Raw genomic sequence first — 15,558 nt, 5'->3', positions numbered from 1 at the left:
AGTTCCCGTGATTTTGTTCATTATTACATTTTTGATATTATTTACATTGTTTATTATCGTATTATTGAGAGCTAAGTATTCGCTTGTTTTATACACTGCGATATAAATATAATAATTTGTAGGCATAAAAAATTATTATAAAAGGAAGATTGTTTCTATGTAGGTTGTAGAGAAAACGTATTCCCATTTTTGCTTCAATTACTTTGCTCGCTTTCTCCACATGCAATTAGAAACTACTTTCCTAATGAATTAGATTTTTTTATGTGTATATTTTTGTACCTAACGTAGCTTAAATAACGTAGAATTATCTAAAAGTGTTATTAAAAAATTTAGAAATATATTTATTATATTCTTTATATTCATTGTAAAGAAAAAATGATATTTGTGATGATTTTTTATCCAATGCAATTTAGGAGAAAATAAGAAATTCACATAATTAAAATGATTCACATAAAACATATAAATCAATAAAAATTCAATTTATATAAGTTAATTGTATGTGTAAACGCATACAATGTGATCTGCGCATGTATATGAAAATGATGAAGAAAAAAACAAACAAGACACTTGAATTATGTAGTATTATTTAGATGTATTTAAGGAATTTAATTTTATTATTCGTAACAAACAGGACCAATTTCAACGTAAAAGCTTTGATTAGGTTTTCCAATGTCTCGTACAGCCACATCTACTATAGGCAATCTTATAGGTTTATCAGTTTCATATGAAACAATTGTCTTACCCCATTCTTCAGTACGTGACTGCAAAAAACAATAATGTAAATACATACATTTTATATTATAATATTTTGATTTTAAAAGATTTTGGATTCACAACATTGTACTTCGAACTATTTAACACTTACCCTACATTCATCTAGTATCATCTCATATCTTAGGCGTTGATTTCCACGTGGTGTTAATTCAACATCATTCCATGTTAAAAGTTTTATACCTTTTCTATATGTCTTTCGTTCAGAATCAAAGTACGCAATGCTATTTTTGCAGTGATATGTTATATTTTGATACGCATGCTTTGATAGTAATTGCAGGAAACCAATTTGATTGCTGTCTGCTTTATATGTAATCTATATATTGTATATAGTAAAATATATATGTATGTTAATACGTGTGATGATTCATTGCATGTTGAAAATTTACATTATTATAAGTGTAATAAGCCAATGGTAAATATAATAAAACACATTACCTTCATTCCATCTTCCATTTCACTTAACAACAGTTCTGGTTGATCAGTGATAAACGTAATTTCTGCTGAACGCACAGGATTTGGTAACAAACAAGTTGCATGTTTTTTAGCATCACAGTATACTAGGATTGCATCTCTGGGATCAGCTTCATTAGGATCAACCCAATATTCTCCTAAGATAGCAAAATATTTTTACATAAATTAATATTTTTAAATTAATACAATTTACCACATAGAATTTTAATTTTAATGTTGAAGATTATTTTATTTAGTTTTAAACTAACCAGAAACCTTATCTGGATAAGCAGCGAAAAGGTCCTTGCAAGTTTTGGCTGGTGAATTTTTTTCACCATTTGGCTTTATAAGTTTTTGGAACGATGATTTTAATTGCTTATATGCTTTCAAAACAAGTTCTTGCCTTTCTTCTTCAGTCATATCCTGACTGAACATTCTGGTTGGTTCATCATTAAATAACGGATCTGGCCCTTTAGTTTGCCCTTGTCCTAGTTATCACAATAAATATTAATTTTATATTATTAACTATTATACCTTTTTCTACTCGTTATCATTTGCAAAACAGTTTGCATGCGTGACAAGAAAAAATTATAATATATAACCACCTAGAAGAGCAGCCAAAGAGGCAACGTCATATCCTAGTCCAAGTTCACCTGGTGGACCCGGGGGACCTGGAGGACCGGGTGGTCCTGGTGGTCCATAATGACCTTCATCACCAGGAGGACCTTTTGGTCCTGGATTTCCAGTTAATCCAATTGGGCCAGGATTACCATCACGTCCAGGAATACCTTTGGATCCTGGTTCCCCATCTTTCCCAGGTGGTCCAGGAAATCCAGGTATTCCCTTTTCTCCTGGTGGCCCAATGACTCCAGGTAAACCTTGTAAACCAGTAAATCCTCGATGACCCTTTGTGCCTTTCTGACCTTCTTCCCCACGTTCACCTTTTACACCTTCTAAGCCCATAGGTCCGGGCTTTCCTCTAGGTCCCTACAACAGTATTAGTGTATTTTATTTATAAAAATATTATAAAAGTAAGCAAAAATAATTTGTATAGCTGTCAGAATTATTATCACATGTGACATGAATAATAAAACTAACTTGCTGTCCTTCTACTCCTTGTGGTCCTGTTTCTCCTTTTGGTCCTCTTTCTCCAGCTGGTCCTGTTGCACCTGTATTACCAGTTGGCCCCTAACGACAAAAGTATTCATATTTGTATCATTATTTGCTTTTAGATTAGATCCTTCTTTGTTGAGAACAGTGAAAGATTAAGAATCTTGCATAAAATCAAAATTGCGTACACTACTAGTAAGTTCATAAGACAGTGCAATTGGAAAAATCCTAAATGATGGCTTATTGCGAAGTTGTTCTCAAAGAATACAAAGTCCCAAACATAATGTTATTATTGCCTTATTATAATTTTTAAAGTCACCTACTAAAATTTCTTCTAGGAATGGCTGAACAATCTATGTATTAATTCTTAATATTGCAAGGTACATGAAGCACAAAAAGTGTACAAAATAGTAGTATCTTACAGGTGAACCTGGAGGTCCTGGCAACCCCGTTTGTCCAGCTATCCCAGGTGGTCCTTTATCTCCGGGACGTCCAGATATTCCAGGTGGTCCAGGTTTACCAGTAGGTCCCTCTGCTCCAACTTCACCTGGAGGTCCAGGATGTCCAATTGGTCCAATTTGTCCTGGAGGCCCAGGTGGACCTTCTGGTCCTGGTTTTCCAGCTACACCAGATTCACCCTGTCGTATCATATAAATTGATCAGATAAAATTCTAAAAATATAAGTTTAGATCAGCAGTCGGTTCTCGCCCAATTCTCAAGTTCTCTGAACTTGTATTATTATCACATGGCGTACCAAATCGCTAAAATTCAGTGTACACCTTATATATGTCTACAGCTAGATTTGATTTCATAATCTGATATAATTAATTAACCAACTAAATTTAAGTTTTACAATCTAAACGATATTGATAAGACTCACGGGGGCACCTCGTATTCCTCTAGCACCTACTGGTCCCGAGGGTCCTGGTAAACCAGGCACCCCTCTTTCACCAGGAGAACCTTGAGGACCCTGAGGTCCAGCTATACCTGGTGGTCCTTGAGAACCACTATCACCTTTGTTTCCATCCACACCTGGTAAACCAGGATTTCCTATTGGCCCAGGATTACCAGGTCGTCCTGCTTCTCCAGTGTCACCTTTAGTACCTGGTAATCCAGGTGGACCTGGCGATCCTGTCGCACCTGGTGGACCCTAAAAGAATCGTAAATCATAAACGTGGAATACTGAATTAATATTAAATGTTTTATTTCATAAAAGAAATATGCTCCAGTATTTATAACAATTCAAGTTGCATTCGTTAATTTTAAGAAGAAACGTACTGTCACTCCAATTGCTCCAGGTATTCCTGGAGATCCCACAATACCAGGTTCTCCTCTAGCACCTGGTTCACCTCTCATTCCTTTAGCTCCCGTCAATCCAATTAAACCTTGTGGTCCAGGTTCACCAGGGGTACCTACATTTAAAATCTGTGATGATATCGTACATCATTATACATCTTGAATATCTCCATTATTTATAATAATGTGAAAAAATGTTTCATGATACGAAAACGTGTATAACGCGATCTAAATACTTTTTATGTTATTTGAAGATCGAAGCACTATCGCCAGTAAAAGTCTTATCGTTAAATAAAACAGTTCAATTTAATCATTTATATTATCATAAATAACAAATATTCCAGATGAACAAAGTTTTTGTCTTTTCCTGGATATTAATCATTTAATTACCAGATGGACCAGGATTTCCTTGGTCTCCTTTTAAACCTGGATAACCACGATCACCCTTTAATCCTGGCAAACCAATCAGTCCCTGAGGTCCTGGAAAGCCTTGCAATCCTTGCAGTCCCTGAGGTCCTCTTTCCCCTGGATTACCAGGAGCACCAACTTCTCCCGTGGGTCCAGGTAATCCAGGATCCCCTCGTTCTGCTGGTTCACCTGGCGGCCCTGGCGGTCCAATTTGACCTTGCGGTCCACGTTCTCCAGCTCGTCCTGGAAACGAAGTTTCAACGTTAAAAATATCAAAATTTTAAGATAATAAATATTACATGTTTTAACATGTAACCTGGAGGTCCTTCAGGGCCAGGTGATCCAGTCGATCCTCTCTCTCCTTTTGAACCAGGTTCTCCTGAAACTCCTCGTAAGCCAGGCAATCCCAACAGTCCAGGTGGTCCTGAAATTCCTCTATCCCCTTTTTGTCCAGGCGGTCCCTATGTTACATATAATATTCATTTAATAATAGAAAGCTTGTCTGAAATCAATTTCCATATAAATAAGTTATAAAAAATATATGCAGCATACACGTGATCCGAAATATATTTACTTGTGGTCCATCTAATCCTTGTGTTCCTGGCTCTCCTCTTGGTCCTGTTAATCCTGGTCCACCGGGTGCGCCTCTTTCACCAGGAAATCCACGTTCACCTCTGTTTCCTGGCATTCCTGATGGGCCAGGTGGCCCTTGAACACCTGGTTCCCCGTCTTTTCCTGAAGTCCCAGGGTTACCAGTTGCACCTGGAAAACCCTAATTACATCAAATTATGTAATAAAATTACACTTTTGCTGTATTAAATGAATTTTCTTTACAACTCGTCTTGCGTTCCAAATAATAACTATTTTCAAATTTATTGTTAATTAAACGTACCTTAATTATTTTTATTATATTTATTATATTTGTTATATATATTTTTACTATATTTATTAATTAAACGTGTTAAATATTTTAAACGTACCTGGAAACCTCTAGGACCTGCAGGTCCCGGTTGTCCACGTTCACCATTTGTTCCTGATGGACCAGGCGAACCTTGTGGCCCTGGTGCTCCTTCTTTGCCTGTATCACCTCTGGGACCAGGTGGTCCTGGATTTCCTGGTTCACCCGCTTTACCTGATTCACCCTTTCATCAAACGCATTCTCGATAAAAAATGATTTACTTGAAAGTTCAATTAAGTAAAAGAGTCGAAAAAATGCAAATGTTATTAATACCGGAAATCCTTTCTCTCCTGGAGGACCCAATGGGCCAGGCAAACCTGGTAATCCAGCTGGACCTTCTTCGCCGGGTTTTCCATCAGCACCTTGAATTCCTCGTTCCCCTGGGTTACCTGGTTTTCCAGGAGCACCAGGTCGACCCATTAATCCACGTACACCCTGTAACATTGTACGTTAAATTTTCTCTTATATAAAATTAGAAACACAAAATATGAATAGAATGTGATGGAAATAAGATATAAAAGAAGAAAGATTATTTTAATTGATTCACAGAAATGCGATGGACGTTATATTATATGTAAACTATTGAACATAGAAAGTATTTTATGTTCATTAATATTTACTGAATTCAAATAAATTCTATTAGTGGTATTTTCGTATTTATGTTATCATACTTTGTCTCTTCTACTAATAAATATATTTATGTTAATAAATACCTGTAATCCTGCTGGTCCTGGACGACCAGGATCTCCTATACTTCCTTTTGGTCCGATTGGTCCTATTGGTCCACGATCTCCTGGCTGACCTAATAATAATAGTATTGTATTCAAAGTGATCCATTTATTTGGACTGACTCGAATATTTTCGACTGATTCGAAGCTGCTAAAACTACTTATACAGAACTATAAGGTTTCTCTTTGACTATTTTAATTATTTTATTTGAAGATAATTTTCAAATTTGACAAGTTATGAATAACTTACGGAAACAAACAATATCTCTGAAAGTTCCAATGATAATTACAACAAACTGCCTTAATTCTGACGACATACCTTTGGGCCCCATAGGTCCATCTAGTCCTGGAAGACCAGGTGCACCTGGTGTTCCACGTTCTCCAGTTGGCCCAGGTACACCACTAGGACCACGCATGCCTCTTTTACCACGTTTTCCTTCATTCCCGGGAGGACCAGGTAAACCACGTGGTCCTGGAGTTCCTGCATCGCCCTTGGTACCGCTGTCGCCTTTAAATCCCCTCTCACCAGGAAGTCCCTTTAACAGTGTAACACTTTTTTCGTGGCATGCGATGCAATAAAGAAATATTTTCACCTTGGCTTGTCGCTAAATTTTACTAATTCTATTTCTAAAAATCTACTCAGGTCGGTTTTATTAAAATTGTAGTGTTCTCTGGTTGATAGAATTTTTGGAAAGGTTTGGTCGTTGTGCTTTTAGCAACAGAATAATGTAGGTAAATCTGAGAACATAACAGATTCTTAAAGTGTTGAAATTGTGAAATTTTAAGTGTATGTAAAATCGATATTTACAGCCATTCCCTTTGCACCTGGTGTACCAGGATTGCCAGGTATTCCAGGTTGACCGCGAGCTCCCGGAAATCCAGGAATACCAATTAAACCAGGTGCCCCTGTACTTCCTTTTTCACCAGGTATTCCGTCTTTTCCTTGAGGTCCCTGTGGCCCTGACTCACCAGGTTGTCCAGGACGACCAGTTTCACCTTGACGCAAGAATAAAATAAAGTACCTTATAGAATATGTATAATAGTATTTAAAAAATAACAGAGAAGTTGTCTAAATTGTAAAATAAGAAAATAAAATGACTTTTTTGTATTCATTTCATTCATTTCCTCGAGAAAGTTCATAATAATTAAATGCTACTGTTCTTAGTTAAATCGCCTTACATAATAGTTTCTATTTTTTCAAAGTACCTTAACTGGAGCTTCACGTTTTCATAAAAAGGAAAGAATGCTGTGAAACTAGCTGATAAAGAAAGTCAAGTAATTATTTCGAAATTTCTAAACAATTCGAGTACTAAGTTTATATGTATAATAATTTGAACGAAGCAATATTTTCGATATCGCGTAGAATAGGCATGTGACATTTAATACGCACGGTAATAAACAAATAGCAACAACTAAGTGTATAAAAATACCTCGAGGGCCTTGTATGCCTTGACTTCCCTTTGGTCCTTGAGTTCCTTGATCTCCTTTTATACCTGGACTACCAGGAAAACCAGGGGGTCCTGGTTTACCTATAGCGCCCTACAATAATTATACAAGTTGCTATATAGTATACCATCGATTCTTATATTCTTTTGATATTTTATTTACAGCTAATCCAGGAAGTCCAGGAAATCCATCCACTCCTCTGACTCCTGGTGGTCCTGGCGGTCCCTCTCTGCCCCTTTCACCTCGTGGACCAGCAGGACCCTATATAATCAATAAATATCGACATTGAATCATTCACATTGAATATATTGCTTAATTATAATTGAAAAAATTAGTTTTGTTTACAGTAATATCAACGCACAACAATGTGTTCGAAACTTACTATAGAACCAACAGGACCCATCGGTCCAGGTGCACCCATCGATCCTTTTTCACCGGTTACACCTTGTTCCCCTTTCGCGCCGTCTAATCCTGGAAAACCACGGTGTCCCTTCACTCCAGGGAGACCAGGCATTCCAGGAAGACCTCTTGGACCAGCCGGACCGGATGATCCTGGTGGACCAGGTTCACCATCTTCACCAGTGTTACCCTAATTAGAGAGTAACGAGAACTTATTAATTATATTATATTAAGTAACTTTACTTAGTATCACAATTTCGATAGCGATTAACAGCTGCTCTAAAATAGTCGTAAATTAAATTAATAAAATAAATAATTGAAATTAATCAAATGCATCGAACATTCTGAATGTTCTCTTTTTTTGCCAATTACGAACACCATAAAGCAATTGTGTAATATCTGTCGAACATGTAGACTCTGAAACCCTGAAATTCTTTCTTTTCGCTTACATACAGTAAAATAAAAAAAAGAAGAATGTATATTAAGTTAAAGTTGCGATATCGAAGCGCTTGATACTCTTAAAAACCATTAACTGTTACATACATCTTTGCCAGTTAACCCAGGTAATCCTCGTGGGCCTGGAGCACCTGGTGGACCAGGAGCCCCAGGTTCTCCAGGCTCTCCTCGTACTCCTTGGAAACCTTGTGGACCTGGTGGACCAGGTGGTCCTGCGATAAATTCAAAATGTATCAACAAACTGTACAACAATTATTAATACGATTAAAGAACTGTTACCAGAGAGTAAAAGAGAAATTACCTGGAACACCACGTGGACCAACGGGACCTAAAAGGGTTTGTAGATAAGCATCAGGGCCGTACAACGGTGCTGCTGCTCCTGTTGGACCTTTATCTTGACTTGCTTGAGACGAAGCCAATTGTTGATAGTACAATGACACCTATTCGTACAATAATTTATTAACAAATAAAGCATATGATTTCTTTTTCTTAATATAGTCTACATTTTTGAATAAAAATTGCCATGTGAAAGTTACACGGGTTCATAGAGGGTTAAGTTAAATTAAATTAGTTATTTTAAGAGTATTAATGATTGCTCACATCTGGCACGGGACCTGGAGGTCCTGGTGGTCCTGGAATCCCAGGAGATCCAGGCTGCCCTGGAAATCCAGCATCGCCTGGACGACCTATGTCTCCTGGCCGACCAGGTTCACCCTTATTTGTGAAAATCGTACGTATTTAATTTAGTTAGAAGCGATTTTAGTAGGAGATGTGCTTATACCATCTATTAATGTTATTAATTATATTATTAAAATATTATATCGTATTTTCGTAAGAATATTTACCCTGGGCCCAGGAACAGCAACCGCACTTATCATGTTACTTTCACCAGGTACGATTTCTGTTGGCGACTAGCAACGTAAGCAAATTATACTTATTTTTATACGTATCTGTAAGTTTTTATGCATATGTATATTTAATTGGAATTTTACGTTAAACACTTACAGCATTACTTCTTTCTGGTGTTGTTTGTAGTCCATCTGGCACTTTTATTGTACCGTTTAAAACATAAAAATATAATTATTCAATTTATATTTTATTATCGCATTGATATATTAGAAGCACGTGGTACATAATATTTTTTATAACTTTTATATATAATTATATTAATATTTTGTATGACTTTTAGGATCCATCATTCTATTGTCGTATCAATGCATAATTCATCGGTTAAATTATGTAAGAAAATATTAAATACCTTCATCGAGAGACTGGATTGTCGTTGATATTGGTACATCCGTAGGCAATGATGGTCTGTAGAAAGATTGCGATCCTTCTATTGGTGATGCACCCCTGCCTTTCAATATGACAACATAGAAATAACCATTATTAATATGTCATTTAATATTAGCGCTTTTCTTAATTTTATAATGCTCTATTTTTTGACGTTAAAATATTTTTCATTTATTATTCTGTCTGTAAGTTACTATGATTTTACAAAAGTGTGTGCATTGTACATTTGTGCACGTACTTGCAGTATTGGAGTCAGTAGTGACGGATGACGGTTGCGGGGTTGAAGTCACGGTTTCTAAACACACATAAATAAAATAATATCAATGTAAATGCAATAGAATGTTTAGTAAAATATAAATGGAATATTATTAATATATTCTTAGTCGTTGACGAGATTTCACGATTTCCTTTGATGGATGCCGCTGAGTTATGGTACGTTTACCTCGTATTATCTGCAACAGATATTTCTCAATTATAAAATATTGTTTAAGAATAATTTAACGACCTGTAAACGTGTCAAATGTATACTAAATAATACTGTCTGCTTTTTTCAAAATAATACAACGTTACAATGTAATAACTTCTTGTAATCAATTTCCATATTTAAGTTATTTCATTGAAATTAATTTATCATTATTGAAAGGTATAAATTTACAAATTTTATTATTGTACAATACTGAACATGTACAGTTTCGTACTGCTTGTCTATAATTTTAATATTGAACTAATTAATCTTCAAACGTCTACGTAGATTATAAGCGTTTTAATAGATTTGTTATACTATAATATTTAAGAAGGTAACTACTGGCAAACATTAAGATGCGTGTCGCTTGATGGACTGCAGTAAAAATGTTTAATTGTTCATTTTTATCAATTAACGCAATTGATTAATTGGATCACGCGAAGCGCTAAAATAAGCATCCAAGCCAAAGCTTCCGGTGTTATAAAACCTAGCGCTGTTATAAATGCTTCCTTCAATTACACGGTAACTAATGCAACAAATTGTACCTTGTAACGATGAAAGTTATACCGGATAATGATTTAAACATTATGAAAATTTATTCGAACTATATATTATAGTTTCTGTTAATTCATATACAAAATAACTATTAAAAACTTAAAAGGCAAAGAATGAAAGATACCAATCGAATGCATCTACTACTCTACATTTCCAAGAATCTTAAAAACGAATTGAAATATTAATAGAAAAATGAATTTAAATTCATTCCCGCGAACGCTACCTCTACAAAGTTTGGATTTTCTTCTCTGCTTGTAGCCAAATTTTAGTTTCTGTCACTTCATATACAAAATGACACCATAAATTATTAATAACTTGAAAGGTAAAGAACGAAAGGTACCAATCGAATGCATCTACTGTTCTACATTTCCAAGGACCATAAAAACGAATTGAAATATTAACAAAAAAATGAATTTAAATTCATTCTGGCGAACTCTATCTCTACATTACAAAAAAAAAAAACTGTGATATTTCCCATAAAAACGAATGAGAATATTAATATAAAATTATATTTACCATTTCTGTCCTCGTATTCGTCGTAGCCGTCGTAGTAGTCGTAATCGTAGTCACTGTTCGCGGATTGTTGGGCTTGCAGCGGCTTCGAGCGTTGTTTCCTAAGTTTCGTCCTGACGGAGTCAGCCGGGAGCAGAAGGAGCTGAACCAGGACGAACGCCGCGGCCAGCTGACGGGCCTTCGGCCCCATAAGAGAGACTCTGATCGTGGACAGCCGATAAGTGTGATCCTAGAGGCAACTTGCCTTCGCCTGAAGCTGAGGACAACTAGACCTACGACAACTGGCGTGTCATCTATTTAGCGGATGTCTTGTTACACTCAAGGGAGGTCATCATCCTCCGTTTTACTATCTGCATGCGGTCCTCCCACTGCCTTCGTTCGATCTCTCCTCTTTTCGTCCCATCATCCCTTCCCTTCGAGATCCCTTTTCTTCAATCTGTTTTCCTCATTCGTCGATAACGAATTGCACTCGCCTTCTGATCGCATTCGTGGCAACGCGCGAGGGGTGAAAGGGTTTTGTTGTCGAGGGTGGCGAGTTACATTCGTTAGAACAATTATTACAAGTCATGCGAAGTTTTTATTTTGTTTTTTTGGTAAAAGTTTCGTTAATAACGAATTATACTCGCTTTTTCATTGCATTTGTGGCAATGCGTGAGGGTGAAAGGGTTTTGTTGTCGAGGGTGGCGAGTTACATTCGTTAGAACAATTATTACAAGTCATGCGAGGTTTTTATTTATTTTTTTGGTAAAAGTTTCGTTAATAACGAATTATACTCGCTTTTTCATTGCATTTGTGGCAATGCGCGAGGGTGAAAGGGTTTTATTGTCGAGGGTGACGAGTTGCATTCGTTAAAACAATTATTACATTTGTGTATTCGTATTCGTTCCTATTCTGATCGCTCGATGAAAGAGTTTTCTTCTTTTAATAATTATACAAGTCACGCGAAGTTTTTATTTATCTTTTTTGGCACAAGTTTCGTCGATAACGAATTACACTTGCTTTCTCGTCGCATTTTTGGCAATGCGCAAGGATGAAAGGGTTCTCTTACAATTTCTAACAATTATTACATTTGTGCATTCGTATTCGTTCCTATTCTGATCGCTCGATGAAAGAGTTTTCTTCTTTTGATAATTGTACAAGTCATGCGAAGTTTTTATTTTTTTTTTTTTGTATAAGTTCCATCGTTAACGAATTACACTCGCTTTCTCGTCGCATTTTTGGCAATGCGCAAGGGTGAAAGGGTTCTCTTACAATCTCTAACGATTATTACATTTGTGTACTCGTACTCGTTCTTGTTCGAATACGAATTACACTCGCTTTCTGATCGCATTTTTGGCAATGCGCAAGGGTGAAAGAGTTCTCTTACAATCTCTAACGATTATTACATTTGTATACTCGTATTCGTTCTTGTTTCGATGAATATTTCTTCTTTTGAAAATTATACAAGTCACATGAAGTGACTTCATTTATTTTTTCTAGTACAAATTTCTTTGTGATTTTTATGTTTAGTAATGTTTACAGTAAAGAGTATCAAAGATCGAAGAAGAAAGTAGAAGATAGAGAAGATCAACGTATATAAAGTCTTTTCTTTCTCGTTGTGTATCTGTTTCGTGTTATATGGAACTGTTTTACGAAATAGACGGGTCATTACCCTTTACCAAGAAACTGCATGTGTCTTTTATTACCACGATTGAGTACGCACACCATTCATTTACTTCTGCTAAACACGCTTTCAATTTTATCTTCTAATTGTTCCATACATAGCTACGAGATTCGCAAACGATCACCTTTGTAACCGTTTTTGTAAGCATTGCATATTTTAATTACATTCCAACGTGAAATAATAAAATTATTCGAAACGCAACATATTTGTTTGTTACTCTTTCCGTAATGGAAAAATATAGTGTAAAATATATTAATATATTAATGGAACAAACATAATAAATAATGGAATAATATATTGTAAAATATATTTTCAAAATGATAATTATAAAACGTTTTATAGAGAACAAACGATGTTCGACACGTGTCCTTGCGCATCAATAATCTTTGCATTGCGTTACAGATGGAGAATATGTCTTAGACTTATAATAAAAAGTTGATCGATCGGATTCAAGTTAGAAGTTAATGGTATGACTTCATCAGAAATTATCGTAGATTTTCTTGTGTAGCAATTTTTAGCAAAACCTACTTACTCTTTATTTTTTAGTACTTATAGATCGCAGAATTGTAACCAACTTAGGACAGAACCGTACGAGAAGCTACTGTATTACTTTGTGTCACGTTCGTTAAGAGTTAATTACCATATAAGATGTTCCGCGTAAAACAGGCCATCTAAATGCATATCTTCTCTATCCATGGAAATACGATTAGACAAATGATTTGAAAAAAACTTCGAGAACAGTAGTTGCAAAAAAATTTGTTTACCGTCTAATTGGTTTCTTGTAATTTGTGCGATTTAATTTTTGTGATATTTTTTAGCGACATCAACAGACATAATGTAATACTGATTTTATCGACTTAATGAAATTGAATCAAATTAATTCATTGAAATCCAGAAATAACTTTAGAGCTAGCGAAGCATTATTGTAATTTTGCAACTCCTTGGTTTCATTGCAGATTTATTCTTCTTCAGTAACTTTCTAATTTGCCATTTAATTCGTCTGTATTTATTCCCAACTTTTCACTAATTATTTTCAATTTTCTATTAAGTTCTTCTTGAAGAGAATTTCTCGATATTGCATTGGATATGTTAGCAAAGTTCTGATTTCTAAAATTCAGTCTACAATTTATGACAATTTTTACAAAATTTATGACAAGTTCTGATTTCTAAAATTCAATCTAAAATTTATGACAATCTTAAAATAACATAAATAATTTATTTAAATATATAATAATTTATATATAGTTTATATAATAATATATTTTAATTTTGTATAATAATATAACAATTGAAATATATATATATATATATATATATATATATATATATATTTAAATAAATTAAATAACAATCTAAAATTCAACAATCCTGTCGACGAATTCTATAGCTTTACAGATAAACTTAATGTGACTTTTTTATTACAATTAAAATACATTCTCGTTTACATCCTATCCACAAAAAAAGAAGTGAGTTAAAAATCCTGTCCTTGTTAAGCGAGACACATCAAAAGATACCAAAAGCTCCTGTATATTTCTCATTTGGATTTCTACATTGTCCAATCTCCTTTTGAGATGTCTTTTTTCTCTCAACTGTAAGAACGATTAGCAGAAAATAACGAGAAGCAAGCTCGAACGAGAAAAATGAAAGCGTTGGTACGGTAAAATGGTGGGACGATAATTTTCAAGCTTTCCGGTTTTATCAAACAGCGTTACTACGATGCTATCGTCTCTAAAGATATGCGTCGTTTCGACTTAACAAGTTTATTAAATGGCAATCATTATTTTGGCCGCATTCCCGGAGCGCGACTTACTTTACAAAGCGTTAACCGTAATAGGCGCAATGATACAAGAACTTGGCTCGATGTAACCTAACTATAAATCAGAGTTGTTGCTATTTCTAATAGTATAACTGGGTCAGTGCAATATTGTTCAGCGTCCTTTTTGCAATCTTGCACGATTGATCGTCGAGGTTGTATCTTCTTATCAATTCAATCAAAATTGAATAGAACTTTTAAGCAATTCCACTTCAGATTTGTTAACTATGGATTAGAAAATTTCTTGTATCTCTTATTGAATATTAAGGTCACTCACTTTAATTTGCTAAAATGAGAAACTAAAATAACTGAAGAATATAAAATCTATCTATATAACTTTTATTTGTGTAATGTAATAATATTTTCTGCAATAATAATGAAATGTAGTTAAAAATATTATGATTTTCCAGAATGCCAGGTTCAATGTTATGGAATTATAATTTTTGTTGGACCATTTTGAAATGCTAGATTAGTATAATTAAATATTGCATTTATACAAAAGGACTGCTGTATCATTACTTTAGTCTCATCAGTTTTCAATTATAGCTCTACTATTCTATAATAGTTACTCATAATTACTAATTAATCTATAATAATTATGAATAACTATTCTGTAATAATAACACTAAAGTGGTGTAAATTTTCACAGTTATATTATTTTGCATTAGCAAATCTTTCGTTACCATTTTCTTAAATTCGCAATATATAACTTTTATTGACATAAGCAATGTTAAATATCCTTCTGAAGTCGAAATATCAAAAATATATTTTCATAGTACATGTAACTGAAGCTCTGAGACATTATTTAAAAGCACTTTTTCATCTGGTATTTATAAAAATGAAAAAAAGAGTGGCAAAAAGGGAACAAACAAGTTTTTGTGCAATTCTAAGCTTAAAAACAATTATGCGGTGATATAAATCGAAAACAGACGAAGAGTAAGCAACTTATCGCCAGCAGAAGAAATGCAACTGTTTCATCGTTTACTCTGATAACTCTGAACCGACTAAAACGGGCAAAGAAACGAATCATTGAAGTTTTATATCGCTTTTAATTGTAATTCCTTGATTGTTCAACGACGAGTCAGATGCCTGTCTACATGTTCGATAATATTCTCGCAGAAACGAGTGCGTCACGCGTATTTTAATTGGAACCACAGATCTTGGAATGTTTTGTGGCGTTAGTGTCATCGTTACTGCTGTTCCGATTAGAGTACATACGCGTATATATGCAAC

General features: G+C 34.7%; 1 protein-coding gene across 1 annotated transcript; it reads right to left on the bottom strand.

The window, feature by feature from the left end:
- Positions 1-591: 591 nt before the first annotated feature.
- On the bottom strand, positions 592-11,039 carry LOC143430768 (uncharacterized). Its single transcript, XM_076907184.1, has 28 exons — positions 10,853-11,039; positions 9,557-9,613; positions 9,284-9,382; positions 9,031-9,071; positions 8,871-8,936; positions 8,626-8,739; positions 8,327-8,465; positions 8,113-8,237; positions 7,553-7,759; positions 7,333-7,431; positions 7,155-7,263; positions 6,533-6,720; positions 6,044-6,260; positions 5,710-5,798; positions 5,270-5,431; positions 5,019-5,180; positions 4,613-4,810; positions 4,355-4,499; positions 4,021-4,281; positions 3,613-3,746; positions 3,215-3,484; positions 2,757-2,972; positions 2,323-2,412; positions 1,830-2,211; positions 1,494-1,712; positions 1,210-1,382; positions 866-1,087; positions 592-761 (listed from the first exon to the last, which is right to left on the bottom strand). The coding sequence occupies exons 1-28, from the start codon at positions 11,037-11,039 to the stop codon at positions 615-617; spliced, it is 4,518 nt and encodes a 1,505-aa protein (XP_076763299.1). The 3' UTR covers positions 592-614.
- Between the last annotated feature and the right edge of the window lie 4,519 nt (positions 11,040-15,558).

The sequence above is a fragment of the Xylocopa sonorina genome, chromosome 15, assembly GCF_050948175.1.
Source record: "Xylocopa sonorina isolate GNS202 chromosome 15, iyXylSono1_principal, whole genome shotgun sequence".
NCBI lineage: Eukaryota > Metazoa > Arthropoda > Insecta > Hymenoptera > Apidae > Xylocopa > Xylocopa sonorina.
Note: the sequence above shows the minus strand (reverse complement) of the source record. Positions and strands in the feature narration are given on the sequence as shown.

Coding starts and splice junctions, on each gene's coding strand:
- LOC143430768 (XM_076907184.1), bottom strand. CDS start 11,039: ATGGGGCCGAAGGCCCGTCAGCTGGCCGCGGCGTTCGTCCTGGTTCAG. Junction 3,747..4,020: donor AGGAAATCCTGGTCCATCTG/GTAATTAAATGA, acceptor TTTTAAATGTAG/GTACCCCTGGTGAACCTGGA. Junction 2,212..2,322: donor AAGGAGTAGAAGGACAGCAA/GTTAGTTTTATT, acceptor ATACTGTTGTAG/GGACCTAGAGGAAAGCCCGG.